Here is a 27,220-nt window from a genome sequence, read left to right as displayed (position 1 = left end):
CCTTACAGTTTCGCCATGTCCGTCTGTCTGTCAATCCGTGGCTTTGCCCATGGCCCAAACATGGCAACAAAATAGCAAACTAACAAATTGCAAAAAAAAATGATACCTATAGGACATTTTTATTTTCGCTTTAATCCTATGATGAGATGTGGGGTGTCGTTGGAAAGGTCTATTAAAATGAATAGGGTTCTTCAATAACCATTATTGATACGGAGAATATTTTCCGAAAAACAAAAATTGTGTCCCCCCTCTAACTATTGAACCATGGATCTAAAAAATATGAAAAAATAAAAGAATGCAAGTAAAGCTTAGTAAATACTTTCAATGAAAACTAAAGCGAAGCAACTCGGTTTCGTGGTAACTACTGGCATTTTTTTTCCAGTAGTTACCGGTGGTAAAAGGTGGAAAAAAATGCCCAGTAGTAACAACTTGATGGTAAATGGTGGGAATAATCCTGACAAGCGGGTAACTACGGAACCCTAGATTTTTTTCAGTTTTGTCTGTAGGACGTGTCACATACCTATCTGGAGTTTATGGTCATTGTTAATTTTATTTCATTTTTATTTGGCTCAATAAACCATGTAGCGCCTGTAAATGCCACAGCACTGGCCTTGTCGTTTTGAAAGTAGTAAGGTAAGTAAGTAAGAATGTTATAATATATGCTGCGCAAGCGCAACGCCCCTGTTTATTATCGTTAATATTGGTGTACACTATACAGTGTTATATTATATTAAGTGATGTAAATTAAGAAAACCGGACCACGCTAAGCTGGAGTTGGTATTATATGATAGTTAATATAAAGTATTTAACTATTTTCGTAACAAAACTAGATTTCGACAATACTAACGGCCCGATTTGAAGAATGAGATACGATAACGATAAGTTCTGGTTTAAATAAGTTCTCATTTAAATATCGTTTGGATGGCATATAATTGACAGAAGCAGCTCGATTCGGGCAACCTGGGTGTGCTGGCTTACGGGCCGATTCGAAGAATGATTAAACGACAGACACGTTTAAGATCTTTAAAAGATCGATAACTAAACGACATGTCAAAATTGACGTTTATTTCGATTCCGCTGTGATCCCAATAAGATCTATCTACGATATTTCTAACGTCAAAGTGACATTAGTTGCCCGAATCGAGCTGCTTCTGTCAATTATACGACATACAAACGATATCTAAATGAGAACTTATCTAAACCAGAACTTATCGTTATCGTATCTCATTCTTCGAATCGGGCCGATATTCACCGCCGAGCTACGGTCGTAGCGCTACGTCGTAGCCGATAACAGGTATGTAGAGGAAAATCTTCGTAGAGGCAAAACGAGAACGTCTCGTGATTAGCGTTGAATGGGTTAAATAGGAAAAATTAAGATTTAGTATCTGGGGGCACGGTAGTGCCCCCGCCAAGACGAGCAAGGAGAAGCGCACGGGCACTACCTACCTTTTATCGAAGCACTTCGTCGTTTTTTTGAACCCCCATAACTTTGGTTTAGATTATACCAGATAAACAATATTCTCGGATATAATGTCAATAGTGGACTTATTAAGCATACAAAATTGAAATTGCATAGCTCCCATACCTTAGATTTTATTTATATCTAAAAAACCCCGATTTCGTCACGACTCATTGAGTGAGTGAAACTAGAAAACTAATGATCATCAAAACCCTTAGGGTACTCCCTGAAATCCTAGGAAGCTGAAATTTGGTACGTAGGATAGTACTAGTACACAAATAACAAAAAAATCAAAAACTTGAAATTTTTTGCCCCCAAGAGGGTGGAATTTTGTATGACGATCAATAACCGCTTCACCGATTTAGTTCAAATTTGGTATTTAGATTGTTTTTGTTATGGGAAAGGATATAAAATAGTTTCCAATTCCAAAATCATCCCGTAAGGGTGAAAGGGGGAAAGGAAAAGGACGTAAGGGGGAAAAAGGGTTTGAAGTTTGTATGGGGAATCAGTAAAAAAGCAGATTGTATAAAATAAAAAAGGATTTTTAACAGTAAATCACCCCCAACCCTTTAAATAAGGGGATGGAAGATTGTCAGAAGCAAGTTACAAAAGGAAGTGAAATCCCATCAAAAATAATTTATGTAAAATGTTGCCAAGACGAAACCATAAGGGTCGCACCGTCAAAAAGTTATTAAATCTATTGTAGAGCCAAGCTTCTAACTCTACAAGCCCTAACTTCACAAACTCTACACCTTAGTCAAAATATGTGGCTTGACCTTTTCGTTACTACAAGAAGTATTGTATACTAAAAAATAATGAATATTGAATATTTTTTTTACTTTACGCCTATGAGATGGTAGCGAAACGGCCAAGCCATATATATTGATTAAGGTGTAGAGTTTGTGAAGTTAGAAGCTTGGCTCTACAAGAGATCTCAAGCCCTAGTGTAAATTTATTCTATAGTGTAACGTGACGTACGCGTTTGCGTTAAGTACCATTTTGTATGGGATTTAGAAACAGCGCGCCAAGCGGGACGTTTTGGAAACTCTAAATCCCATACAAAATGAGCCTAAGACTAATACCGTTCGAGAAATGAGCCCCAGTTTTACTAATAGGTATGTATGTACAGTAAGCTGCAGAGAAAACTGACTCCCTCTGCATATAAGTTTGTTTGCAGGGGGGGGGGGGGGGCCCGTCAACTATCTCTGCAGCTGACTGCAGTGCTATGCATTTTATATTTTGGATTTTATCCATAAAGCCTTACAACAAACAACAGAAATTGACAGCATGTTCATGCTTCTTAATTATTGTCACTGATAACGCGACTCGTTGTTTTAAACCCCGCGCTGATTACTGCCTTCCAATGTTTCGTTTAGTTCAAACGTATCGCGAAACCCGACCGAAATACACGCGAACTGTTTATCCAGCGGTATCTCTCTCAGTCACACAATTCATTCAGTATTGTTGGTACACGTTACAAATATGATTCCAAGTAGATTTTAGAGGTGCATTTTAGAAACCAGTTTTTATTATGAGTTACTATAATAATTGAACGATAGCATTATCCTTCCCTAATGAGTTAAACAAGTGTGATACAGTTGTACAATGGAGCTAAATCTAAAAACTGTTTCGAATAGTGTCGATAGCCGTGAAAAATATGCAGCAGATTTGGAACAAGCCCTTTCAGTGGCAGGTATGTGATTCATTAGAATTGATTGACATTACAATTGTTACATGCAGCATCCTTCAAAAAACGATTTTTACAAATGGGCAATAATATTTATTATTGACTCTATGCATGTATCTGACGCCATTCTTATAGCTACTTATTACATTTTAATAATCTCACACCATCTCAGTCATACTTATCATTATCACATCACACTGGCACAGGTGACACAGGTCGCACATAATAATTGTTTTTAAATTATATATTTTTGGGAATGTAAATAAACATATAAAACCAAACCAATTATACTAAAATAATGTAATTTATATCTACTATCTCAATGGTCGAATGACTCATGTGTTCAAGGTTTTATTTGTTTACATTCTTTTATGGACCTAAAAAACCGAGCAAGGTGTATCGTTAGAACTGTTGCAGGTGTGGGCTGGTACAACATCAAGTATTGCTTAGTGCTGGCCCTATTCCTAATATCAGCTATAATCGAGACATTGGGATACGCGTACTTGCTACCCGCCGCTAAGTGTGACCTGGAGATGTCAGATGCACAGCGGGGAATCATCGCCTCGCTACCGTACTTAGGTAAGCCTACTGGCAGTGATTCTCAAACCCGCAAAAAACGTTTTTATACCTCCTTTCTTGTGTGTTCCTATGCTTTGAAAGCTGCAATTCAATATTTTTTATGGCAGAAAAACATCAGAATACATCATGCCATTCATACCAAATTAATAAATAAATTACCTAAAGAATGGAGAAATAAGATAACACCAAATAATATTGCAATAGTTATTTGTACAACAAGAGAGCAAAGTTTGATATTTCTTCGAGTGCTTATTTTGAGTCCCGTGCAAGCGAAAGGTTCTATAATAGAAATCTTATTTATAATCTTGAGTGCAGTAAGGGACTCAAAAGCGCACGAGATGTAAATAACTTTGATCTCGTATAGTACACAATTTTTTTCACGGTAGCAGTGTGAACATATTTGAAAGGTAAAAATACAACCTGAAAAAAATTAATCCGTCTTCATCACTATTAATTCATTCATGTTTAACACTTAAGGTATTCTAACAATTAAGTTTAATTGCCGCAATAAAACAAAACGAAAGAAATTTAAATAAAATAATACGGAAATATTGAAGTAACGAACATCAATTGACAGTTCAATCGATAAATTTTTTTGGAACAAAAAACTTTGTAAGATTACGATATTACGAATTACGGATACAACTATTTATCAACTATACATAGTACAGATCGTTAAAAGTAGAATTATTTACTTTGCGTAACAATTGCGTATTTTGTTTAAGTTCATTGTTTTAATTGTATAATAAACTACGTAAAATATGGTGTTTTAATAAAAAAAATAACTTTTATTTCATTAATTAATTATTACGATTGAGGACTCGTAGGGTGTTTTGGAACGATGCGGTCTGACTTATTTCGGGGGTCTAATATAAACCGTCAATATACTGTTCATTAGTCATTTGTGTCACTTTTGTCTCTTTCTTTTTGTTAATGACGTGAAAGGGACAAAGACAATAGAATCCAAATATTTCGAACTTGTATTAAAATGACATTCGAATATAAAGGTGACTTGAATGTTATTTTGTCTCACTCAGTGAGCAAAATGCGATTTTGCAGCAGCAAATTACCCTTGTTCCAGCTGCTGACGTGAAAATATTGTTAAATAAAAAGCGGCCAAGTGCGAGTCGGACTCGCGCATGAAGGGTTCCGTACCATTTGAGACGTATTAAAAAAAATCTACTTGCTAGATCTTGTTCAACATTTTACCACTTTGGACACACATTTTACCACTTTGGAAGTGTCTCTCGCGCAAACTATTCAGTTTAGAAAAAAATGATATTAGGAACCTAAATATCATTTTTGAAGACCTATCCATAGATACCCCACACGAATGGGTTTGATGAAAAAAAATTTTTTTAAAATTTTATGACGTATTAAAAAAAAAACTACTCACTAGATCTCGTTCAAACCAATTTTCTGTGGAAGTTTGCATGGTAATGTATATCATATATTTTTTTTAGATTTTTTATTCAGTTATTTTAGAAGTTACGGGGGGGGGGGACACATTTTACCACTTTGGAAGTGTCTCTCGCGCAAACTATTCATTTTAGAAAAAAATGATATTAGAAACCTCAATATCATTTTTGAAGACCTATCCATAGATACCCCACACGTATGGGTTTGATGAAAAAAGATTTTTTGAGTTTCAGTTCTAAGTATGGGGAACCCCCAAAATGTTTTTTTTTTCTATTTTTGTGTGAACATCTTAATGCGGTTCATAGAATACATCCACTTACTAAGTTTGAACAGTATAGCTCTTATAGTTTCGCAAAAAAGTGGCTGTGACAGAATCGGACAGACAGACGGACATGACGAATCTATAAGGGTTCCGTTTTTTGCCATTTGGCTACGGAACCCTAAAAACATATGCTTCAACAATTAGATTATTTCAACTAAAATGCATAATTATGTTATTCCATTGAGTGCAAATGGAGAAACCTGTACCGAGAATGCGCCGACCGGTTCTTGTTTTACTCTGCCGGCCGGTTTGAGAACAGATGCGCTCTGTGTGTGATATTTGCAATCATTATGTTGTTTACGAATTAGATGTGTAGGTTTATATTGCATTGTATATTTAATTATTTCAATAAGTACTCCGGAATGGAGTATCCAGACAAACCATTCTCGTTTAACGATGCTTTTTGATGAAATATTATTTATATGTGATATATCTCTAATAAATAAAACAAAAATATATAAAAGGTTATTAAATTTTTGAGTTCAAATCTCGGACGTAAAGACAATGAGACAAAAAATAGTTCTTAAAAAAAACATGACTGAAAAATATTGTCAGGATCTTAACCAAAATACAAATCTTAACCAAACACAAATGTTAGAATGTGCTATCACAATTTAACCAGGGTTGATTGATTTGCTCACCTAGATTATTATTGATATTGGATGAGTATTTTATGCCACGACGGTAGCAAACAAGCATGAGGTTTGTCTGTTATGCAGCCACCGCAGCCTATGGGCATTAAAATAAGATAAATAAGAATGTATGAAATATTCCCAGCGATTCAATCAAACAGGATTAAATAACTATTAAATTTAAAAAATTTAATATCCCTACGCATTATGCCAAAAAAATAATTTTAAGCCAAAAAAGCCTTTCATCATTTCGGAAAAGAGCTGAACTTATCCAGCAGAGTATTTTTATCAAACATAGCTAAGAACCACCGCATTGAAACTCGTTTTCACGTAATATAACTGCATCAAAATCGGTCCATCTGTTTGCCATAGCTACGATGCCATAGACAGACAGATAGACATTCGCGTGAAACATATAACACCCCTCTTTTTGCCTCGGAGGTTAAACGGGATTTTTTGTTAAAATTGGCTTGTTAAGTGGCAGAGTTAGATTAATTACGGTTGGATCTCCGAATCTGAGAGAAACCGGTTGGTGAGAATGGGAATACCGTTACTTATAGTTTAAAATATATAAATAAAAATAGTATTAAATACTTGTATACACCGTGGGCTCATAAAACCCGACAGATATTAAAGGTGTATTCTTGACCGCATTTAGAGACTAAAATGTGATACGAAGTTTCCTGAAATCGGTCTTGTTTTAGAGATAATGACAATTTTTTGTGAAAAATTATTTCTGTAGTAACTTAGTGAAAAACGGATTTTTGGCTGCGACGCTGCCACTAAGTGACTTGGTTTAGATATACCTGTTGGCAGACATAAAAGTTTTATATGAAACTCGCAATTTTTAGTGTAAATAAAAAAAAACTTTAGTTCTTCATTCTAACTAATTAGTTTTTTTTCTCCAAGATGTAAGAAGAAATAACGTGTCGTATGAAGAAACAGCAAAATAAAATTTATTTGTACAATAAAAAATTTTTTTTGCCGAATTTTCCTGAAACTTATATAAATTTTTTTGCTCCTCATGACCTCAGGAATGCATGGTTAAAATCTGTCGAGTTTTACCAGCTCACGGTGTACATTTACATTTGAAAACGTTAGGTTACTGTACTAGACTGACTATTGAATCCTATTTTCCTAGTACAAACAAAACATTACAGTTACTTAAGTCACAGTACATTATAGTAAAGTAAAAAAAAAGTCATAAAAGCCACCTGTGTGGCGTTTGTGACTTTACTAAAATGCTACAAGTAGGTAAGTAATTAACATACTACATTATTTCAAAAAGTTAACTAAGTATGTAGATATAATACGTCGTACTGCTACCAGTAGTTCCATTTATTTTGTGTGTTGGTACACTACAATTTATGTTCCAGCTAATAATAAGCGTTTTGTCCTTTCACACGTTTGTTTATGATCACGCATAGGTACCTATTTGAAATATCATTGTTGACAATATTATTAATGTACTATCTAAGTGCTGTTATCAGGGTGCAAGAATAAAAAAAAAAATGACAGTAATACTGTAGCATTTGATCATTTTATCTACACACATATCATAAACCCTCTATGATGCCTTCAAAATCCGTATATAATGGCCAAAATTGCAAAATACTGTTCTGTTTCAACAAATTTCTTATCTGTGATGATGTTGTAATTGCTTCATAACTACATCAAAATCGATTTGGTTATACTTTCAAATTTGGAGCATCTCTGAAAATAACAATTCGATTTGCCCTCTATTCTAATATCAATCGAGATTCCTTTTTGTTCGAAATTAAATGTCAATTGCATACAATTTTGACATATCTCGCATGTTAGTTTGTATCGAATGATACGGAAATAACCCACGACTTTAGTTTGTCTCTGAACTTAAAAAAAACTACGAATGCGTGATATGCGTGAAAAAGTTTTCATTACGGAAGGTGGAGATAAGGAACGAAATCTCCATGTACCAAAAAGTTTCATCAAAAAACTTTAAATAGGTGGCGCTACAATACCTAGAGTACTTGAACAAAAAAATCAAATCATAGACAGCGCAATTCACTGCGTCAATAACGCCTAGGTTCTTAGCTACTCTAGCGCTACTCTGGAGAGATTTGGAACTATTATTTATAGCTGACAGCTGGACACTTTTGCAACAGTTCTACCATAAGAGATGCCACTCCTCTTAATTCCACACTCCATAGTTTTCATTTACCGCCATTTGACGTACAGTACCCCTAGTGTAAATTTGATCGACATCATAACGTGACGAACGCGTTTGCGTTAAGTCTCATTTTGTATAGGATTTTGAGTTTCCAAAACGTCCCGCTTGGCGCGCTCTTTCTAAATCCAATACAAAATGAGACTAAACGCAAACGCGTACGTCACGTTTCGAAATCGAATTTATTTACACTAGGGGTAAGTTGCTTTAGTTCCAAATTATGGATAGGTCTTCAAAAATGATATTGAGGTTTCTAATATCTTTTTTTTCTAAAATTAATTGTTTGCGCGAGAGACACTTCCAAAGTGGTAAAATGTGTGTCCCCCCCCCCCCCCCTCCCCCGTAACTTCTAAAATAACAGAATGAAAAAACTAAAAAAAAAAAATTATATACATTGTCATGCAAACTTCCACCGAAAATTGGTTTGAACGAGATCTAGTAAGTAGTTTTTTTTTAATAAGTCATAAAATTACAAAAAAAATATTTTTCATCAAACCCATACGTGTGGGATATCTCTGGATAGGTCTTCAAAAATGATGTTTAGGTTTCTAATATCATTTTTTTTTAACTGAATAGTTTGCGCGAGAGACACTTCCAAAGTGAAAAAATGTGTGTCCCCCCCCCTGTAACTTCTAAAATAACAGAATGAAAAATCTAAAAAAAATATATGATATACATTACCATGCAAACTTCCACCGAAAATTGGTTTGAACGAGATCTAGTGAGTAGTTTTTTTTTAATACGTCATAAAATTTAAAAGAAGCGCTTGTGGCCTAGCGGTAAGAGCGAGCGACTTGCAATCTGGAGGTCGCGGGTTCAAGCCCCGGCTCGTACCAATGAGTTTTTCGGAACTTATGTACGAAATATCATTTGATATTTACCAGTCGCTTTTCGGTGAAGGAAAACATCGTGAAGAAACCGGACTAATCCCAACAAGGCCTAGTTTACCCTCTGGGTTGGAAGGTCAGATGGCAGTCGCTTTCGTAAAAACTACTGTCTACGCCAAATCTTGGGATTAGTTGTCAAGCGGACCCCAGGCTCCCATGAGCCGTGGCAAAATGCTGGGACAACGCGAGGAAAAAAAAGAGACGTCATAAAATTTTAAAAATTTTTTTTTCATCAAACCCATATAGTACGGTCGCCAAATCTCAAAAGCCCTCTAGAAACACGATTTAATTGACTCGGCTCGGCCTTACCCACAACCGGTATCAATGTGTTCGGACAGTTCTCCTGATCACCGTACATGCGGTAGTAAAGCGGAAAAATGGTGGAGGGGATAGTAATGACGTCACAAAGATGGCGGCCGGACCTATTCTTTTTGGCGGTGTATCTCGAAAACCACTTAACCGATTTTAATCATCGAGGTGTCAAATAATAGATTATATTATGGAGATTATTTCCTTTTCTACAAACATTTACGTGAAACCTATAGGAAAAAAAATAATCACAAAAAACAGTTTTTTTTATAAAATTATTATTTTTTATTTTGTAAAAATCTCCGTAAATATTAGCATTTCGCAAATTTTGTTTAATATAAAACATATTGCTTCATTATCAAGGAATATAATGAGCCTTAAAACATACAGATCGAGTAATAAACAATGAAGCTACACTCATTTATTAGCGCATGGGTAACGATAACTGGCTTTTACCGGTCGAAACTGTGGTGACTGTTACGATACGTATTGAATGGAATTTATAGAGTATCGGTTTTAATTACTGAAATTATTATAATTAAAATTATAAAAACCAGACACAATAATGTTACCTTACTTCGACGTTTAGTCTCTTTTTTCGTCTTAATCATAGGTAGGTACATATTTCTTTTTACTTAAAAATTTTATACAGGGTGAACTTTTAACCAAGCCGCTCCGAGGCCAGATTTAATTGACTCAGCTCGGCCTTACCCACAACCGGTATCAATGTGTTCGGGCGTTTCTCCTGATCACCGTACATGCGGTAGTAAAGCGGAAAAATGGTGGGAGGGGATAGTAATGACGTCACAAAGATGGCGTCCGGACCTATTCTTTTTGGCGGTGTATCTCGAAAACCACTTAACCGATTGTATTCATCGAGGTGTCAACTAATAGCTTATATTATGGAGATTATTTCCTTTTTACAAACATTTACGTGAAACCTATAGGAAAATAATAATCACAAAAAACATTTTTTTTTATACATTTGGTTGGTAGGTTTGTCTTATGTTTTAAAGCAGTAAAATCTTTCAAGTCGAAACACAGTATAAATATACATTTTGTTGTCTAATCTAAAAGTATGATGTTCATTGTTTAAGACTGATTAGTGATTACTGAATTAAATAACATGCTATTTGTTATTTTTGTTTTATTTTTTAAATCAGCTATTAATTTATTCACTATGTATCACTATACAGGCAAAATGTGTATCATAGTTGGTCTGTAAGTACTTACTACTTGTGTCGAATATAGGTATAAGATGAAATTTTAACCACCAGCCATACTCTGCGCAGTGACTTTACAGGTCATACTGAACAACTTTTATTATGGGACTAATGCCGAATCACGCAAGAAAATTTGGATCTGGAATGACACCCACTGGCTGTGCCCTACCACACAAAGCGAGATGACATTCACAATGCCCATACCTCTCTTTTGGACGTAGTTTAAGGACGTACCCGGGTCCATGACGCATGCTCGCCACACCGCTGCTTAAAATAAGCTGACGCACCGTAAATTGAACTGCGTAAAAATCGCAAAAAATATTACACGGAGATCTTATGGCAGACACCGTACCGGTGACGTAAAAGACGCAACTGTTTTGCGAACAAAAAGATTCGCGTGAAGCACGTCACTGCGATTCCGTACCGTCACCGTTTTTTAAACAGCGGTGTGGGGAGCATGCGTCAAAAACGGTACGCATACGACGCGTCACTGCGATTCCGTATCGTGACCGTTTTTTAAGCTGCGGTCTGGTCGCACCTTGTATTGTATTGTATTGTATTGTATTCGGGCGATTTTTCCGCAACTCGACGACTTGCGCCTATTTTGCGTGATATGTTGGGGGTGGGCTAGTCCTGCCAGCCCAGCTCCTCGAGGAATCCTATCAAACCTTTGATGTTGAGTAGGACCTCGGGGAGGTCTCTCGGAGATCCGAGATGTTTAGCCCTGCATGGAGTCACTCCGCTGCATTCCAGCACCACGTGAGAGGCTGTTTCTTCTGTCTCCATGCAACCTCGGCACAGGGGACTGTCTGTGACACCTGTTGTGAAAAGATGTTTGTTAAATAGTCCATGACCTGTTATGACACTGGTTACCATACTCAGTCGGACCTTCCCTAGTTGCAGGAGCGCCCTTGTGAGTTTTCCGTTGATGCCAGGCATGGCTTCTTTTGCCTGTCTGCATCCAGTCTGGTTCAGCCAGTGTTCTGTGTGTAGTTTCCCTGTACGTGCCAGCAGCATTGAGCGTACCTTGCTAAATGGTATCGGAAGAATCGGTTCCGGACCAATCGCCCCCGCATTCGATCCTTGCCTGGCAAGCTCGTCCGCAGCATCGTTACCTCGGGATCCACTGTGTCCCTTGATCCATTGTAGGGTGATCTTGTTATTATGACATACCTCCATTAGTCGTTCGTGGCATTCGTGTATAAGTTTGGATGTAACTATATGGCTATTTAGAGCCATTAAGACTGCTCTACTGTCGGAGAGTATGCGGATGGAGGATCCTACTACCTTCCTTGCAGTGATGGCAGCCGCCGCGTTTATGATGCCCATGCACTCAGCTTGGAATACCGAGTTATGGGCTCCTAGCGGAGTGGTGATCGACATGTTCAGGTCTTCTGAGAAGGTTCCAGAGCCCGATCCGCTGTCTGTTTTGGACCCATCAGTGAAGATTCTCAGCTCCCGGGGATTGAGTCCTTCATGATTGTCGTCCTCATATAACTGTATTTTGTACCTTTTATCGAAGATAGCTTGTTTGTGAATCCGGTCCGTGCCTGACCTAAGCACTGGAAATTCGTCATACACCTTTTCCAGGCATTTTGTGTGAAGAGCTCACTGTGATGTTAGACCATATCTTGAGGGTTCGCAACCTTACCACTGAGAGACTGGCCTCTTGCTGTATGTGTAGGTGCAGCGGTGGAAGGTTTAGCATGACCTCCATGGCTGCAGTCGGGGTAGACCTCGTGCAGCCAGTGGTGGCCGCGCATGCGAGCCTTTGAAGTCTTTGTAGTTTGTCTCGTACGTTGCCTAGGTTTGTTCTTGGCCACCAAACCAGAGCACCGTAACAGAGTAAGGGGCGGATTATCGTCTTATAGAGCCAGAGGGTAATTTTCGGGTTGAGTCCCCACCTCTTACCAATCATCCTTCTGCACTGCCAGAAGACAACTCCCGCCTTGTCTATCCGTTTGTTGATGTGGTTGTTCCAATTGAGTTTATTGTCGAGAGTTAGTCCTAAGTACTTAACTTCATCGGACAGCTGTAGCTCAGTTTGGAAAAGTGTTGGTCTGGTAAAGTTGGTCGCACCTTTATATGGGACAGTCAAAATTTTTTTCGCGATTTCGGAATTGGTCCCATAGTAAAAGTTGTTAAGTATGACCTATAAAGTCGCTGCGCAGAGTATGACTGGTGGTTAAAAGTTCACCCTGTATAAAATTTTTAAGTAAAAAGAAATATGTACCTACCTACGATTAAGACGAAAAAAGAGACTAAACGTCGAAGTAAGGTAACATTATTGTGTCTGGTTTTTATAATTTTAATTATAATTTCAGTAGATAAAACCGATACTCTATAAATTCCATTCAATACGTATCGTAACAGTCACCACAGTTTCGACCGGTAAAAGCCAGTTATCGTTACCCATGCGCAAATAAATGAGTGTAGCTTCATTGTTTATTACTCGATCTGTATGTTTTAAGGCTCATTATATTCCTTGATAATGAATCAATATGTTTTATATTAAACAAAATTTGCGAAATGCTAATATTTACGGAGATTTTTACAAAATAAAAAATAATAATTTTATAAAAAAACTGTTTTTAATGATTATTTTTTTTCCTATAGGTTTCACGTAAATGTTTGTAGAAAAGGAAATAATCTCCATAATATAAGCTATTATTTGACACCTCGATGATTAAAATCGGTTAAGTGGTTTTCGAGATACACCGCCAAAAAGAATAGGTCCGGCCGCCATCTTTGTGACGTCATTACTATCCCCTCCACCATTTTTCCGCTTTACTACCGCATGTACGGTGATCAGGAGAACTGTCCGAACACATTGATACCGGTTGTGGGTAAGGCCGAGCTGAGTCAATTAAATCTGGCCTCTGAGCGGCTTGGCGACCGTACTAATACGTATACCCCACACGTATGGGTTATCTATGGATAGGTTAGGTTCGGATAGGTTCAACAAACCCATACGTGTGGGATATCTATGGATAGGTCTTCAAAAATGATGTTTAGGTTTCTAATATCATTTTTTTCTAAACTGAATAGTTTGCGCGAGAGACACTTCCAAAGTGAAAAAATGTGTGTCCCCCCCCTGTAACTTCTAAAATAACAGAATGAAAAATCTAAAAAAAATATATGATATACATTGTCATGCAAACTTCCACCGAAAATTGGTTTGAACGAGATCTAGTAAGTAGTTCTTTTTTTAATAAGTCATAAAATTAAAAAAAAAAATCTTTTTTCATCAAACCCATACGTGTGGGATATCTATGGATAGGTCTTCAAAAATGATATTTAGGTTCCTAATATCATATTTTTCTAAACTGAATAGTTTGCACGAGAGACACTTCCAAAGTGAAAAAATGTGTGTGTGTGTGTGTGTGTGTCCCCCTGTAACTTCTAAAATAACAGAATTAAAAATCTAAAAAAAATATATGATATACATTACCATGCAAACTTCCACCGAAAATTGGTTTGAACGAGATCTAGTGAGTAGTTTTTTTTTAATACGTCATAAAAATTTAAAAAAAAATTTTCATCAAACATTTACGTGTGGGGTATCTATGGATAGGTCTTCAAAAATGATATTTAGGTTCCTAATATCATTTTTTTCTAAACTGAATAGTTTGCGCGAGAGACACTTCCAAAGTGGTAAAATGTGTGTCCAAAGTGGTAAAATGTTGAACAAGATCTAGTAAGTAGATTTTTTTAATACGTCATAAATGGTACGGAACCCTTCATGCGCGAGTCCGACTCGCACTTGGCCGCTTTTTTATATTTGTTATATGTGTTATTATGACATTTATGCTTCCAATTTATGCCCTAATTCATAAGTTATCGAATAATTAATATTTTTTAGATGTGCGATAAGTAAATGCGCAGATAATGGTACATTAATCAAGTGCAGTAGGGTATGGCACCATAAAATTTTGAAAGGGTGCAGTTTTAAAATGGTTGAGAAAAAACATAGCTATGGGGGGTGAATGTTGATAAAATTCATCGTACTATACGTGGTTAACGGCTCCACTATACGTCTACCTACACATTGTACATATGTTTAACGCCAATGTCTGTCTGTGGCATCGTAGCTCTCCGACGGATGGGCCGATTTCGATGCGGTTTTTTTACGTGAAAGCGAGTTTTCTTGCGGTGGTTCTTAGCTATGTCTCATAGAAAGCGATCCAGCAGTTTGAAGAGTGTCTAGTCTTTTCCAAAATGATGTGAGGCATTTTTGCCATTAAATGGATGTTATTGGCAAATAGCGTAGGGGATTTAAAAAAATAATAATTGAATAGTTATGCATTTAACATAATTCCTTTCCCAGAAGGCGGAGGTTCTGTATTCGGTTGTGACAATTTTTTTTATGTATGTTCTCCTCGAATACCATCAATTTCATGGAGTGAACCTGGGATGTTAAGGAGTTTAGTGGTTGGGAGCCGAGTGGTCGGTGGTTGGGAGTTAAGCGGTCTGGGGTTGGGGGATAGGGGATTGGCGATAGAAGGGTTAGGTGTACTAATGTCATAAATGTGAAAGTAACTCTGATTGTTTCTTTGTCACCTCTTCACGGCGAAACAACTGAACTAATTTTGCTGAAAGTTAGCATGTAGGTAGGTAAAGTAAAAGGCTTACGCCCTGTAAATGTTTATTGAATTCCTTTATGTTTAGAAATTAAGTATAAGTGGGTGTATTCATGAGATGTAAAAGTATCGATGAGGGACAGCAAATACCTCACTCCAAATCCAACGTTTGCGTGCTAAAGACACTTCGAAAATTAGTGAATTTTTCTTAAAAAATACTACGGCAATAGACATACTTTCTGTAGATACCTAAACAACACACGGGAGAACCACCTTGGCGCTGTCCGTAGCGTTTACCGTTCGTCTGTTCGATCAATTTGATAGCATGGAAGGCAATCCACCGCACATTAGCCGCATCCATATCGAATCGCACCAAAATCATGGCAATCTTAAAAAAATTGGCTTGGTACCAATTTCAAACATATCAGTTTGTTGCGCATATACTTAAATAGGATAATATCTTATCTTATCCTTTTTGAAATCGGTTTTATTTTTTTGTGACAATAATAAAAGGGAGGTAACCACCATAACAAGGACTGTTTATTTTCGACAAGACGTTTTCTGGGTAAACCCGCCACTACCTGAATCAAAGGAAATGTAACCTTTATGTCCAGTGTTCTAATAATGACCAAGAGACAAAAGAATATCTTGCACAGGGCCAAGGGCACGATTGACTGAACTATTTCATCAAACAATAAGTAGATTAAGCAATACCTTTTAAGTCTTTATCCATATCGGTTTTCTTTACAATGAAGCGGTAATTGACGAATTAACTTATTTAGTTGCAATTTCCAGCGGTTGTCGTGACTTCGTTCCCTTGGGGCTACCTCGTGGACACGCGAGGCCGTAAGACAGTGGTCATCTACAGCTCTCTTCTTTGTGGAGCCTTCGGAATACTCTCGGCATTCATGCCGGAGCTCATCAGCTTTACCACATGCAAATTCCTCGCTTCAATATGGTACGTACTTATTAGTAGGATTAGAATATTGTGGAACATAAACATGTAGGTTCTGCAAGTGCAGTCTCCAAAACAAAAATATTGTGTAATTGGAACTGCTGATATAGATTAATGGAGTTGGATTAATTACGTAATAATAAGTAGTTCACCTGCTTATCTACATACCTACCGACGTCTGCCTGTAAAGACGTTCACATGCTTGATAAATACGGTTAACCATGTACCTTCTTATCAATATATATTCTAATCATAATACTGCGTGCTAGAGTCAGACCAAGATAAGTTGGCAGCGATGTTGATAGCCCAGCCTGTGCAGGTGTTAAGTAAACGTCATAATTTCATAGATGTTTGGCGTTTAAAATAATACTTGCATTGTCTGGGCTATCAAAATCGCTGTCAACTAATCTTGGTCTAACTCTAATACCTATACGCATGTAGCAAACGCAACGTATAAGGAGGCACTCATTCTTCTACCCCACTAACCTACTATCCTGTTTTATTAATAACAATAAAACACCGATGATATACCTATACAAATCACGCAAAACCTATAAAAAAACTTCACATTTTTTTTAATTTGACACTATTATTCCAGTTTGGCATGTCCGGCAGCAGCACCATACACTTTTATCGGGGAGATTCTTCCCCAGGAACATAGGGACTTGGCTCTCTCCATTACGAACGCTATGCAGACCCTTGGATCCGCTTTAGTACCTTGTAAGTATTATTTGGCGATAATACATATATTGGTGAACCTGCATTCGTTTAGATAAGTACATTATGCGACTTCAATGAGAATGGGATCCGAAACAGTGCGAGTACAACAGTACTTATAATTATCCATGAGTTATTAGACTAATTAGTCAAACAATGAAATGTTGTCAAAGGCCAATGTAGGTACACAAGTATTTTTAAAATAATTTCCAATTGATGTTATAGACGCCCTAGCATGAGTTGTGTTGCCGCGCGCGACTTCAAGTAAGTTAGGACGACAAAGCAAGTCGTGCTAGGGGTCAGGTGACAATACATAGTGTTATGAGTGATTGATATTTTCCGTTAACTATTATAGCATTTTACTTATTAAAAAAAAAAAAACTGATTAATGATAGAGGCAGACAACAGGCGGTATTTAGCTGTGAGATATTTATCTTTAGACATGCAAAGTCTCGATTGCAAGTAAGTCCTAAGGAAAAAATCATCGCCATTTGTCTATTATGTTTAACTCGGGTGAAAGGTACCATTTCATCCCTTGGTCAAGAATCTACTATACTAATAGCTCCAGTTTAACTTATTGTGACGGAAGGGTAACTACGGAACCCTACACTGAGCATGGCGCGACATGCTCTTGGTCGGTTTTTTTTTAATGATTTAATTGGTTTAAATGAACCTTTACAACTTATTATAAATAAACATGTTTACAACTTATTGTTACAGAGGTACTGACTGAGTCAGAAGATAACCTAAGTGCAATAACATTATCGTCCAAGAAACACTGTATGTCATAGGATGAAATAAGCTCCTTTTGATCTCAACTTCGATATTTGAATTTAATCTTAGAAAACAAGAAAAGTCTTTTTAGAGTTTTAATTTAAATGAAAATGCGTAATTTTATATTATATACAAAACTGAAAAAAGAAAAATACAAATAAGCACTTTTGAAAAGACACTCCTCATATATTGTCATTTGCAATTCCTCAGCAGCATCTACGTACCTATTTACGTCAAACCGGGTGCACTTGCATTCCATTGCCTCAAACTATATAGTAACTAGTAATTTAAATATATCCTTCCACGACATCTATATGCGATTATCACACCGATGCGATTACGCATGCCGTTCTGAGGGCCTACCGCGAAAAACTAAAATCGAAAGTTCGTTATCTGTCACTCTATAGGACGAATATAGAGAGTAGATAGGCAGGAGAGAGGCAGATAACGAAATTTCGATTTTAGTTTTTCGCATTAGCCACTCTGGTATGTGAGCAAGATAGCGCTATACACAAACCTATAATAGAAATTGTGGATCCGCAACCAATGTGAAGATCGCCATAAAGTAAAACTCATTAATAGCCCCACATGAAAAAACTCTTTTTGCTTGCAGTACTAGCCTGGGGCATTATTCCGCTGCCCTTCAGAGCTGAGTTTGGCGTATACACATTTCGCTCGTGGCGAGTTCTGGTTATCGTGTATTCGGCGTTCTTCATCCTCGCCGCTTTCCTGATGACATTCGGCCCCGAGAGCCCCAAGTATTTGGTTTCACAAGGGAGATATGACGAGGCCCTAGAAGTTCTAGAGACAATGTACGCTTCGAATAAAGGAAAGTCGAAGGCGGAATTTCCGGTAAGTTAAAATTAGAATTGGAAAAATAAATAATAGTTGTGACTACCAAAGTGTTAAATATATTGCTACTATAAAAAAGAAAAAGTTTAAATACCGGACGCGATAAAATGCATAATTTCAGATCAAGGTGCTTAAAGTTGTCGAAGACTCTAAGAAAGAAAAGGTCGGTTTCTTCACCTCACTTAAGGTTCAGTCCTTGCCTCTAATGAGACCACCGTACGCAAAATGGATGGCTCTGAATGGCTTCCTACTGTTCGGAGTGTTTTCTACGTAAGTAGGTATTATTTTTTAATTATTGATATTGAAAGTGAGCCACTTTATTGCTATCACTGTATAACCCATGTATAACCTACCGTGATAAACTTTATAAATGATAAGTTTTGACGACCGGGCTGGCCTAGTGGGTAGTGACCCTGCTTATGAAGCCGATTATCCCGGGTTTGAATCCCGGTAAGGGCATTTATTTGTGTGATGAACACAGATGGATGGGTTATGCATGTTTTGTATGTTATATAAGTATGTATTTATCTATACGTGTGTATATCGTCGCCCAGTACGCAATAGTACAAGCTTTTCTTAGTTTGGGGCTAGGTTGGGCGATCTGAGTAAGATTGTCCCAAAAATATTTATATTTATTATTTATTTATATTTTTGAACCTCAATGAGGCAAGCCGTGCGCGCTTTAACATTGCCTTACATACTTATTTGCCATTAAGTAAATATAATTATATATACCATATTCAACTGTTATACATTTATACAAACTGTTTTAGTACCTAATATCAATAACATCCTACACGATTATCATTCATTACATACCTATATGATTCCGAAACAGTTGTCATATAATTTTAACATTTTGGACAATACATTTGCAGTTTAAACGGTCTTTACATGTGGATCCCGGATATCCTGAACAGGGTGCTCAGTCAGGGTCGCGACGGAGTCACAGCCTGTGAAGTTATCGCTCAAAGACTTAATGAGGTAAGTAAATAAAAGTAAACTGAATCAAAGTTGCTCAAAAAAATTAGAAAAGTGTGTATCGTACAAATAATTGGCCAAGAGCATGTCGGGCCATGCTCAGTGTAGGGTTCCGTAGTAACCATTCTGTCAAAATAGGCTAAACGGCGGCTATTATTCGTATCATGTACATTGAAAACAAAACGGACTACCTACTTTCGCAGCGCTTTGCTTTGTACGTCTCTTTACTAAGAAGTTAAGACTTTTTGCAAGAACTCAAACGGCTGCTGGATTAATTATGTTCGCTATAGTTTTCATTGAAAGTATTTATTCAGCTTTTTTTATATTTTTTGTACCCATGATTCCAAAGATACAGGGGGAGGAGGGAGGGGGGTACACATATTATTTTTCTTTCAGATCGACTATATACGAAAATATTCACTTTATCCAAAAATGGTAGTTGGAGACCCTTACCAATTTTGAAAGACCTACTCCAACGATACCCCACACTAGTGGGTTAAAGCGAAAAAAAAAACATTTTGTATGGGAGCGTACCCTTCAATTTTTTTGTAGTTTTTATTTAACCGTTCTCTCGCCATGCATGATTTATGTAGTACTAACGATCACGGAGCAAAGCTGCAGATAGACGGACAGATGGACATGACGAAACTATAAGGGTTCCTAGTTGTCTACGGAACCCTAAAAATGCGCAAGCGAACCTTCTTTGTATTTACTTTCGTTCCTTGCATTCTGGAGCCTCTAGGGTTGCATCGTACAGGAAGCAATGGCACGAGCTTAATCACTAGTATCAGAAAGTAAAAGTACAATGAAATAAAAGCGTAGGTAATCAAATTATTTCGGGCATAGATTTTATTATTAGCAATCGATTTTTTTTTTTACCCTCTCGGAGTGCTCACTAGATGACGCTATAGATTTGGATGGCTTTGTATGGAGGTTGTCAGCTATCTATAAGTAGTTAGCTAATTGGTAATACAGAGCTTACCCACTATAAAATATGTAGATAATGTAGAGCCTTACGCTGTGACCAAAGCACGCAACAGAGTCGGTATAGCCCGCGAGCCAGGAACAGATTTCCATGACCACCGCATCCCGTTCGATAACTCGTATTGGTTAAGGGCGATGTTTAATGAACGCTCGTGGACGTCAGCTGCTGCTCCTTTGGTGGGTTGAGGAACGGCAGCCACTTAAACACGTAAAGAAATTGTCTTCTCATTCCGATTGAAATTTTGTCAGATTATAGTTTGGATGCTATTGTGCCTAGCGGATCGATCGATAATAGCATTTTATTATCCCATCCGGATCGCCTAACCCGCTAATAATATTATTATTATCATTTATCATGTATAGTAATCGTTTAGGCATTTACAATGTCTAAACGGCAATCAGGTATGAATAAAGTGCATCTACTAATTATCGTCATTCCGTTATCAACTTATCACCCTCGTAAGTTTAACTATGTATAACCTGCAATCTCCTTATCAGTTGTTAATGCAATTTTCCGCGTGTTGTTTTTATGTTATTCTCGTACAAGGGCATCTTGTTGAATCTGCGATGAATCTGCGCAAGGGGGTGCTACGGAAGGGTGCACGACCATCAAACAAGCGAGCCAGTTTAACACTGATTTATTATAATGCATTACAGAACAGGTTACAAACACAGCGGCGCGCACTCACACATGCATACATATCTAACATCCCTCCCTCTTATAGCTAGAAATATACCTTAGTACAATTACAATGACCTTAACCTAAAGCTAATTACTCGGTATCATAATTAGAGTCCTGCACTTGGGGAGGAGTGGTGAACTGAGGGCTGATGCATATCGTCGCCTAGCGACGTAGTCGACAGTTGGTGTCGTCGGACCTCCGGTCTGGGCCGGGTCTTGGTCTAGTGGTCTGGCAGTTACATCCAGTCTCTCTCCCTCTTCGGGCTGTGATGGTGGCTGCTCGCCAGCAGCAGGCGTTGCAGCGCAAGGACTCGTAGTCGCGGGCGCGACGGCTTCAGACGTCGACGACGGTATGTCCGGCACGACGTCGGGATCCCACTGCGAGTTGCCCGCTGCGCTCGCCCCCGGAGCCTGCGCGGCGGTGGCGCGGCGCGCGCACCGTACGCTCTCTGCCAAGTCGATAGCCTTGGCCAAGGTCAGCTCCTGTTGATTCTGTGCGAACAGCTTATCCTTTTCGTGTCCCGCCGCCATGCCCATGATAAATTTATCTAGCAAAGCTTCTTCCAAATTCTTAAACCCGCAATGTGCCGCCAACCCTCTAATCCTGGCTGCCCATTGAGTGTGACTTTCACCTGGCCGTTGCGTTGCCGAATAAAAGGTAGATTTCTCCGCGAAGCCGAGTCGCTTTGGAGTAAAGTGGTCATCGAGGATTTTAATTATTTTTGCGTACTCCAATTCCTCCACTTTATTGGGCAATGCCAGGTCACTAGCTAACTTAAACGATGATTCACTTAATGCACTTAACAAAATCGCTCTTCGCTTGACCGCGGACTTGTCGGTCCGCTCATGTATCTCGTTGGCAATAAACCATTGACTTAGCCGAGATTTGTAGCTGATCCAGTCCTGCGAAATGTGATCAAATGTCGAAAGAACGCCAAACGTTGCTCCCGTGGCCATAATTATTTTTTAAACGTGAGTCCGAACGTCGCCACGTGTTGGATCTGCGCAAGGGGGTGCTACGGGAGGGTGCACGACCATCAAACAAGCGAGCCAGTTTAACACTGATTTATTATAATGCATTACAGAACAGGTTACAAACACAGCGGCGCGCACTCACACATGCATACATATCTAACAGTCAACTACTTAAAACTGCAATGGATATTCAAGATAAAAGTATGTGTAATTATTTGGCATATTAATGTATATTAGTGATGGGTAGGACATCAATTTAAAATGAGTTTGTATGAGTACCTCATTCTCTAAAATGAGGTGTTACAATGTCTTACTTCAAATGAGGAGAGGTACTAGCAGTTTTGCAGCATCGACTATTCCATCAACTCCAACGGCAGCAAACCATGTTTAATGTAAATACATATTTAGGCATTGCTAAACTTCCTTTTAAATATTTAATTGGAGTGCAATTCTGGAGGTTTAAAACAGAACTTTAACAACAGAAGACATACATTTAAGAATCAAACTAAGGAGTTAAAGTACATACATCCTATTGCAACATAATTTGATGCTTTTATGAAACTTGTTCTAATTTAGCAGTTTATTATTTTTATTGTTAGATTGTTCAGTATCAATTTTTGCTACTTGATATCATTTTAAGTTTAACATTCATATATTGAAATAAATACTAACCATAAACAACCAAACAAACAATTAACAAACTAAGGAGAACAAATCCAATATTTTTTGTACCATTATTATATAGAAATTACTAACTTACCACCTCATAATTTATCAGTAATAATATCATTGTAATATGATAACAAACGAAAGCCTCAATAACGTTCGCGCGGTAATGCCACCGGCGTGTAATATACACTTGATTTTTGTATGCAAAAGACACAACGAAAGACCCACAGGTATATTTTATCGCGAAAACAATGTTAATATATTGTTTTTTTGGCATAATTATAAGAATGGTCACTGATCACTATTTATAAAACACAACTAAAGATTACGAACAACTTTTTCGAGTTTCTCGTATTATAAATATGTCAAAATCATAAATGATCGAAATAGTTTACGAAGCACGTTAACAAAAAGTATTACAAATTCAAATCGTTAAAATGCACATGTTTATTTCACCTATACAAATTATATTTACTTTTTTTATTAATAAACTAATGTAAATTATCATATTTTGTGTACGCCACTATATTATATTTCAATAATTTAAATAATATTTTGGTCTCTTAAACGATAACTGTTTTTAAGCAAGCTTCGTAAATGCCCAGTGAGACTTGGTTGGCATTTCAATCGCTTATCAAGTAACCATTTCACTGTCCAGTCTAATTGATTCAGATTATACATGACACCAGCAATATGAGTCTTGAGGTCAGGTTATACTGGTATGCGCGTTAGTACAATAATAGCTAACAAATATGGAGGCCTACCGCGAACCACGAAGTTTTGCTTTGCTGTCGCACTTACGTATGAAATTACAAGTGCGACAGAGAAAAAAAACTTTCTTCGGTAGGTTCTTTGATGACTTAGATTTTTCGCTTTTGACAAGTAACTTAGCAATGCTAGGATCAAAATGGCGTAATATGTATGTAAGCTTGCGGACGCTTACGCTTGTTTTCTTTCGTGTTTCATGTTTAACGTATTTTCGATGAGGTGTTATTGAAGCACGGCGCGTGTCTGTCTCACTCCCTCTTTCGGTAAATCCAATTCATTGTTTCATTTTGAAAGGATTTTTGAGGGGATGTCACAGTGAGGCGAGTGAATGGTACAAACACAACGCATTTCTCGGTGGACCTTTTGTCCTTGCAATAAGGTTTGTAGTTGGGCAGTTGATAGTATGAGCGATGAATACGATGACGTCAATGACTCATTTCTTCATTTGAATGTCGGCGAGCACCGAGCGCCTCGCGACTCTCTTGCGAGTTGTGAGGAACGCGAGTGAGTTTGAAAGGCTGAGAGTTTTTTTTTAAATTTGAAGTGTTTGAGTGGTAAGAGCTGTGTGTGATGCGCGCGAGTAAATGAGTAAAATTAATTGAGGAGTGATGTATGACATTTATGCGGTGTGAAGTTCTGCGACAATTTAACAAAGTGAGTGGTACAAATGAGGTGCCTCACGAGTGAGCAACTCAACACTAATGTATATACTATAAATAATATATTAATATGTGAAAACAAAACAGCTGTTCTATAAAATTACATTGACTCTAATTAACCGAAATGATAAAAATGAGATGGCAGATTATTTTCTCAGTTAAGATTTATGGGACATGCGCTCGCATCGACGGCCGGACGCAACTGAGGTGCGCGCAGGCGGCGCGCACGTATTTATGCAGCGGTTGGAGCGAGATGGAAGACAGGGCGTGCTACTCTCGCAAGCGACATTCTCTGCGGTAGTCCTGAATTGCTGTATTTTCTACTACCCACTTCATGCAACCGGCGATTGTGAGCGGGATAGAAGATATGCCATCGCACTCTAGAGAGGTGCGATTTACGTCAAAGGGTAGATTAGATTCTGTAGTTCTAAGATACCTATCTTTCTATTTTTTCGTAGGTTTAGGAATAGTATATAAGACGACGATACATTTCAATAAATGTTCATTATTTAACTGACTATACCGCTGTTTACACTTGACTCCTCCTGCCTGGACCCCCATAGATTTTTAGTTAAGATGTTAATTTTAGTTTTCATACTGGGTCAGAAGTTTTGTTTATTGTTATTTCAGATAACAGCCGTGTTTATGAGTCTTCACGTATATCTTATATCTTCATATCTCTAAGATTTAGTCAAAATTTCTACAGGAATGTCACCAGTGTTTTTTTTTAAACCCCGAAATGTAATCAGAAATGACAAGATTGATAATAATTTAATAGACCGTTGGTACTATATGCAAAATTCAAAAATTCAAAATTCAAAATTCAAAAATTTATTTTGCAAGTAGGCCTCAAGGGCTCTTTTACAAGTCAATACAACATTTATAGTAACATCATATAGTGACATGAAAAATACATAACAACATTTATAAATACAACAGCCAATACCTGGGTAAACATTACATTATAATAATCTTAAAATAAATAATTAATACAATACAATAGAGATGTATAGTCTCTATGGTTAAAAACACATTAAATCTGGAGATGTAAAAGGTCCCCAATGTCAGAGTACTAATACTAATAAAATTTGGAGGTGTAAAGTCTCTCCAAGTGTCAAAATAAAATTTATACTAAATAAATAAACCGCGTCTGGACTGTTAAACTAGCAGTCTCATAAACTAATGCTACATTCTGTACATAACTAGTATGTACCAAGTCAAGTATATTATACAATATGACAGAGACGTATAGTCTCCACGGTTAATACATTAAGTTTGGAGATGTATAAGGTCCCCACGGTCTGAGAAAAATAATAATACACAATAATAAGATTTGGAGGTGTAAAGGTTCTCCAAATGTCAAAGAATAAAAAAAATAAAAAATTGTATGAAATACATATTTCACGTCAAGAGACTGTTAAGCTAACAATCTTAAAACTAGTTCTACAGAATACATAACTACTATGTATTTAATATGTCAATGTCATCATCAAAATAACTAAAACATAACAAACATTAATACATAAGGTTGAACAGCTAGAAACAACAGCGCCATATGCCTCTCCGGGACACTGCACGCAAAACTATTACAGCTTTTGAGACTGGATACTTGGCCATGATTCCGTGTCTCCCAAGTAGTCATCTATTTTATAGTATCCCTTTTTGAGAAGTGCATTTTTGACGTATTGCTTGAATGAAGTATAGGGCAGGTTCCATGCCTCTAAGGGTACTTTGTTATAAAATGTTACACAGTTTCCCATGAACGATTTTTTAACTTTCTGTAGACGAAACTTGGAGACTACTAACTTATGTTTATTTCGCGTATTATAACTATGGATATCGGACAGTTTCTTAAAGGACTTTATATTCTTATGCGTATACATTATCACATCTAGTATGTATTGTGAAGCTACTGTGAGAATATCTATTTCCTTGAATCGTTCTCTCAGTGAGTCACGAGAAGCCATGTTATAAATAGATCTGATTGCCCTCTTCTGAAGAACGAAGATGGTTTCTATGTCAGCTGCTTTGCCCCACGCCAGTATGCCATAAGACATAATACTGTGAAAGTAACTGAAGTAAACTAGGCGAGCTGTCTCCACGTCAGTAAACTGCCTGATTCTTCTTACTGCATACGCGGCAGAGCTCAACCTTTTCGCCAGGGCAGATATGTGAGGGGCCCATTGCAGTTTACTATCTAAAGTAAGGCCCAGAAAAACCGTATTCTCGACAAGGTCCAGCGTTTCGCCATTTAATGTGATGATAGTTTCAGATTTTCTTACATTCGGCAGCGAAAATTTGACACATTTCGTCTTTTTCGCATTAAGAAGTAAGTTATTTGCTGTGAACCATTCTAGTACCTTTTCCAAAGTTTCATTGACTTGGCTATAATCGCTCAGTTTCCTGTCAACTTTGAAAATTAGTGAGGTGTCATCAGCAAATAAGACTATCTCACATTTATGTTTTACAAGGTTCGGCAGATCATTTATATATACAAGGAAGAGAAAAGGACCCAAAATTGAACCCTGTGGAACTCCGAGCTTTACAGTCATTCCAGTAGACTCCGTTCCATTTACAACCACTTTCTGGGTTCTTTGGTTTAAGTAAGACTTAACAAGGCTTAGAGCTTCCGTTGACAGACCGTAGTGCTTCAGCTTGTGTAGAAGTGTGTCATGCTCCACGCAATCAAATGCTTTGGACAGATCGCAGAAGACACCTAAAGCATCTAGCGAGTGTTCCCAGGCGTCGTATATGTGCTTGATTAGTACAGAGGCGGCAAGTATGCTAACCTCTGTGCGCAAAATTTTAGGGGACGGCTCTGCTATTAAAAGCCCTTCACTGTTGTCAATAGGAGAGTTGGCAGAAGAAGCATCTGAGGCTATAAATAAGGACATCAGATTG

The 27,220-nt window shown here is 37.5% G+C and overlaps 2 protein-coding genes across 2 annotated transcripts in view; one reads left to right on the top strand and one right to left on the bottom strand.

Moving 5' to 3' along the window:
- Nucleotides 1-2,626: 2,626 nt before the first annotated feature.
- The window catches only part of LOC133534630 (synaptic vesicle glycoprotein 2A-like), a 35,824-nt gene continuing 11,230 nt past the window's right edge, over nt 2,627-27,220 (top strand). Inside the window, exons 1-7 of the mRNA XM_061873842.1 lie at nt 2,627-3,152; nt 3,564-3,725; nt 16,099-16,261; nt 16,857-16,978; nt 18,363-18,601; nt 18,723-18,871; nt 19,480-19,585. Of these exons, the coding sequence (XP_061729826.1) occupies nt 3,065-3,152; nt 3,564-3,725; nt 16,099-16,261; nt 16,857-16,978; nt 18,363-18,601; nt 18,723-18,871; nt 19,480-19,585 (1,029 nt within the window). The 5' untranslated portion in view covers nt 2,627-3,064. The remainder of the gene's footprint in view (nt 3,153-3,563; nt 3,726-16,098; nt 16,262-16,856; nt 16,979-18,362; nt 18,602-18,722; nt 18,872-19,479; nt 19,586-27,220) is intronic.
- Nucleotides 21,151-22,451, bottom strand: LOC133534634 (uncharacterized). Its single transcript, XM_061873848.1, has one exon. It carries the CDS (start codon nt 22,203-22,205, stop codon nt 21,336-21,338), a length of 870 nt encoding a protein of 289 aa, XP_061729832.1. The 5' UTR covers nt 22,206-22,451; the 3' UTR covers nt 21,151-21,335.

Source organism: Cydia pomonella, chromosome 2, assembly GCF_033807575.1.
Source record: "Cydia pomonella isolate Wapato2018A chromosome 2, ilCydPomo1, whole genome shotgun sequence".
Taxonomy (NCBI): Eukaryota; Metazoa; Arthropoda; class Insecta; order Lepidoptera; family Tortricidae; genus Cydia; species Cydia pomonella.
The sequence above is the reverse complement of the archived record's forward strand: the minus strand, read 5'-3'. Positions and strand labels throughout refer to the sequence as shown.